This window comes from Mesoplodon bidens, assembly GCF_964165515.1.
Source record: "Mesoplodon bidens genome assembly, chromosome: 3".
Lineage (NCBI taxonomy): Eukaryota > Metazoa > Chordata > Mammalia > Artiodactyla > Ziphiidae > Mesoplodon > Mesoplodon bidens.
The window spans coordinates 168,336,527-168,340,834 of record NC_138178.1 but is presented as its reverse complement, the minus strand read 5'-3'; the positions used below and the strand labels follow the sequence as shown (position 1 = coordinate 168,340,834).

Below are 4,308 nucleotides of genomic sequence, written 5' to 3'. Positions count from 1 at the left end.
GGGGGCAAAATGTTACAACTTGGAACCCCGGTCCACTTGAAACGGCTTTCAGGTGCTTTAGGGCTCTTTTCCTTTCAGTGGAGCCACCAAACAAGACAGAACCACCCGGGGGAGCCAGCAGTGGCGGCGCCGGGAGGAGAAGGACTAGGGGGATGAAGGTGGGAGGCGGGTAAGACCGGCGAGTAGGGGCGGGAAGCGGGATGGGGAGCGGGCGAGCAGGCGCGCAGAATGTGCGTTCCTGCGTTTTGCTGGGGTCGAGATGCTGCGAGGGGCCGGCCGCGTCCCTAGTGGTTCTCCAGGAAATAACAGCATTTCCTGCAGCTTAGTCATTTCCTGAGCTCCGCTGCAGCGAGGAGGGCGTCACCATGATAAGTAAGTTTCTCTTCCCCATCGGGCTGGTGGCCTGGGCAGGGGGCGGGCCTCCCAGACCCCAACCCACGGAGGGCCAGAGGACTCGCTTCTTTCCCTCACTCAACTCTCTCTCTCTCTCTCTCTCTCTCTCTCTCTCTCTCTCTCTCTCTCTCTCTCTCAAGAACGGGCAGCTGCTGCTGCGATAGGAGGAGGTGACTTTCCTGGATCCCCACATCGCCAGGCCTTCAGCTGGCCTGGGTCTCAGGATGGGAGGGAGGCCTTAGGGAGGTGGCACTGCCGGGCGTGTGGGAGCTGGCCCGCCAGCCCCTCTCCGCTCCCGGAGCCGCGCGGGTGAATCTTAGGGGCCGAGAGCCGTACTCGCTCGGAAAAGGTCACCGCGATCCCCGACGTAGCTGCAACTCTAGTCCTTATATGTAATGAGCATGTAGAGATTTCATTTGAAACGGGGTTTGCTGCTAAAAACAGCAGTGGTTTATTGGTTTATTTCACCTCTACATTTACACAGACACAGACATGAAGCCCAGGGTGGGGTAGTGACTTCCCCGTAGTCACCCAGCAAGTTAGAGACCCAACCAGGGGCCTACTCTAACCTACTTGTCCCAAGCTGGCTCCACACCCCCATCTTCTTCTTTACCTTGGGACACCTCTCCAAGCGACTGTCTCCCGTCTGCTCCGAGCAGACAGTCCCCAGAAACTGTCAAGGAATTCCTAAGGGAGTCCACTCCCCTGAGCCCACGCCCCGACCCAGCTCCTCTCCCCCTACAGCCCTGGCCGTGGGGGCTGTGCCCGTGGTGCTGGGCGCCGTGGGCTTCACCGGGGCAGGAATCGCAGCCTCCTCCTTAGCGGCCAAGATGATGTCAGCGGCCGCCATGGCCAATGGGGGCGGAGTTGCCGCTGGCAGCCTGGTGGCCACTCTCCAGTCCGTGGGTAAGTGTCCGGGCGGGAGGAGGGGAGGAGGGTGTGACATACCAGCGCAGGATTCAGCCCAGCGGCTAACCCTGACGGAGGGCCTGTCTGCTCTCTCCGGTTTCCTGGTCCTCAATGTCCCTGGTCCTTTGTGTCTCCCTCACTGTCCTCCCTGAGTCCTGCGTGAGGTTTGGGGGCAGGAAGGAAGTGGAGGGGTGAGGTGTTCTGGAAAAGAGAAGAAGGGAAGAAGGAAAGGAGCCCAGGTTATGTGATAGCTGGGCTATGGGTCTCGCCCTACCCAAATCTGACACTGGCCTAAGCAGGTCCCCTCCCCTCTCTAGGCCTCCGTGAGACCTGTAGCTCTTGGGGTCTGTGGTTGACTCTCCCTCTGTCTCTCACTTCCCATGAATTCACCCCCTCCCTCTGTCCAAAGCAGAGCCCTGGGGGATTCAGGACCCAGGGGAGGCATCCAGGTGGGATCTCTGGGCCTCAGGCCTCCTGAGGGGCCCCAGCCACCGGCCACTGCACCCTTCTTGTGCTCATCCTCTGTCTCCCACAGGGGCAGCTGGACTCTCCACATCATCCAACATCCTCCTGGGCTCCGTTGGATCAGCTTTTGGGGCTTTGCTTGGAGGTGCAAAAAAGCCACCTTCTTCCTCTCCTCCAGCTGGACCCAGAGCTGAAGGGGACCAGCCAGGAGAAAATGTACCCCAAGTCAGACCTCCAAAACTCCCACTCAGTTCAGAGAAGCATGAGAAATAAAGAGCATCTGCAGATGCACCATCCTGTCTTTGTTCCTTGCAGCCCTGGGGGGTTGTGAGTTGTGAATTGGAAGTTTCGAGTGCCCCCCATTCTCCCAACCTGCCTTGTGGTAGAGGGGCAGAGGTTGGGGGCAGGCTGATCAAGCACAGAATCACTTGGCAAGAGGCTCAGGTTGGTCCCCATCCTACAGGGGATGGGCTGTATAACCCAGGGCCATTTGTGCACCATCAGTGGGTCTCAGTTTACCCCTCACTCAGTGATGGGGTTGACAAAGCTTCCTAGGGAGGCAGAGGTGAGGGGTAGCCGGGATGCATATCGAGCCACTGACCCCAGAGCCCTCGGCCCTTCCTCATTAATGGGCACCAGACATCCAGAGGTGAGCAGGACCCTGTTCAAAGTGCTGTGGGGAGGCTGACATGCAGACCACCAGGGCAAGGACAGGACAGTATGCCAGTGTTATAGTGGGGCTCTGGGCACCTCGAGAGGAGGAGATGGAATCAGGAATGGTCACTACGCTGTGTCTGGAAAATTGAAAGGCAACTGGCATTCACCAGTTCCTTCGCTGCCGACAGGCATTCTTGGTGTCCCCTAAGACTCCATTCACCTTCAGAGTGAGGTCTCACTTCCTTCCAGAGTGGCCTCATTTTCTGGAGTCTTTCTAAAGGATGAGATATCAGTTCTAACACTTCTGCTTACACCCCCAATAGATAGTCTTGAGGAGGCGTCCAGCGTGCAGGCGCTGCATTCTGTAGGCCACTTGCCGACCTATCAAGAAGGAAGAGCTGCTTAGGATACAGGAAGCTGGAGAGAGCGTTACTCCCACCCGACAATAAGAAAAAGCCAGAAAACCTACAAAGGCATAACTTTCCTTGAACCCCGAAGAGAGCTGAAGAGGCAGGGCCACCAGATGGCCTGAATTCTCAGGGAAGTCAGGGGCCTCCAAGGAGAGCACTGAGCCACCTGGGGCACAGCACAGGAGGGAGGTGCGGCCAGAGCAGGCAGTGCAAGTTCAGCTAAAAACCTTAACTGATCGCTCAAGGGCAAGGATGGGCTACCATGAGCGCAGGGAACTCTGGGAGCTACAGTCACAAGGATGGATGCTTCAGGCCAACCTTAACGTTTTTCTCCAGGGACCCACTGGGTGCTCCCAAGGAAGACTGGAGTCAGGAGAAACTTCCTTCACTGAGGCAGGGCTGGCGGAGGGGAGCTGCAGCCCTACCCCCTAGGGAACAAAAGCCTCACGTTGCTGGGGGAAGCCTGCAGAGCACAGGTGAAGATCAGTGTAGATGGGAAAGAAAAAGAGAAAAAAAATCCTCTACCTCTGAATTTGGGGTGTTAAACTTTCCGGGGCTCAGACAGTAAGGATCAGCCCACCACTAGGGAAGCAGGGGGAGGGGAACGCTTCTGAGAAAATCCCGCCCCCGGGCCCAGGCCCGCAGCGCCTGCGCAGACTAGGTCGGGTAGACCACAGAGAACCCTTTTGCCCTTTCCGCCAGGCTAGCTAGTGACAAGCAACAGATGTTTACACTGCGGGTGGAGCAGGTGTGCAGAGACCCTCTCCAAGATGCGCAGACCAAACGGAAGCCTGTAGCCAAGGGTTGAACAGACACTGAGAAAAATCAGCCTCCACCGCAAGCCCAGGGAACCCTGATTTGAAGCTGGTGGATCACAGACAGCAGCCATAGCAACAACAAAATCCAAACCCAGATGAACTACTGATAAGATCGACCTCCCATGTGCAGGTCCTGGCATAAATACTGTTCACCTCTGTCTCTACTGAACTTGGGCAACAGACACTGTCGGAACCTTGCCCTTGTCCCCCGGCCATGTGTCTCCCAGCGTCCGCCTGCTGTTCCCACTGCCGGGCCCCGCCCCTGAGGCCTACAAGGCTGGCTGGAGGTGTCAGGTGTTGGCCCCCGCCCCCAGAATAGCCCTCAGCCAGTGATGGATTTTAGTTGGGGGATAAACCCCCCCAGAGGTCTGCAGCAGGAGTCAGCCTCAGTTGCCCCCAGTGCAAACTCACTAATGGGCCATTTCTCAGCTGCCAGTCTTTCCCTGTCACCCCCCATTTCCCTGTTGGTGTTCTCTGGGGTCACCTCCCAAATTAACTACTTGCACTCAAATCCTTGTCTTGGGGTCTCAGCCTAAGACAGCTTCCTACCTTCTGCTCAGGCCCCACTCAGGAGCCCAGGGGTCTGACCCCAGGCAGCCACAGTGCTCTCAGATTATTCCTGAAACCCGCCTATTTTCAGGCTTCACCCATCTCCT

General features: G+C 57.5%; 1 protein-coding gene across 2 annotated transcripts; it reads left to right on the top strand.

Annotated features, from left to right (window-relative positions):
- Positions 1–258: 258 nt before the first annotated feature.
- LOC308613748 (interferon alpha-inducible protein 27-like protein 2) lies at positions 259–2,059 on the top strand. Of its 2 annotated transcripts, XM_081227713.1 has the most exons (4): positions 259–372; positions 534–563; positions 1,138–1,299; positions 1,838–2,059. In XM_081227713.1, exons 1-4 carry the CDS (start codon positions 366–368, stop codon positions 2,038–2,040), a joined length of 402 nt encoding a protein of 133 aa, XP_081083839.1. In that variant the 5' UTR covers positions 259–365; the 3' UTR covers positions 2,041–2,059. The 2 variants fall into 2 exon arrangements, with proteins under 2 accessions (XP_081083839.1, XP_081083840.1); XM_081227714.1 differs by lacking the exon at positions 534–563 and having other exon boundaries at positions 261–372.
- Positions 2,060–4,308: the final 2,249 nt, after the last annotated feature.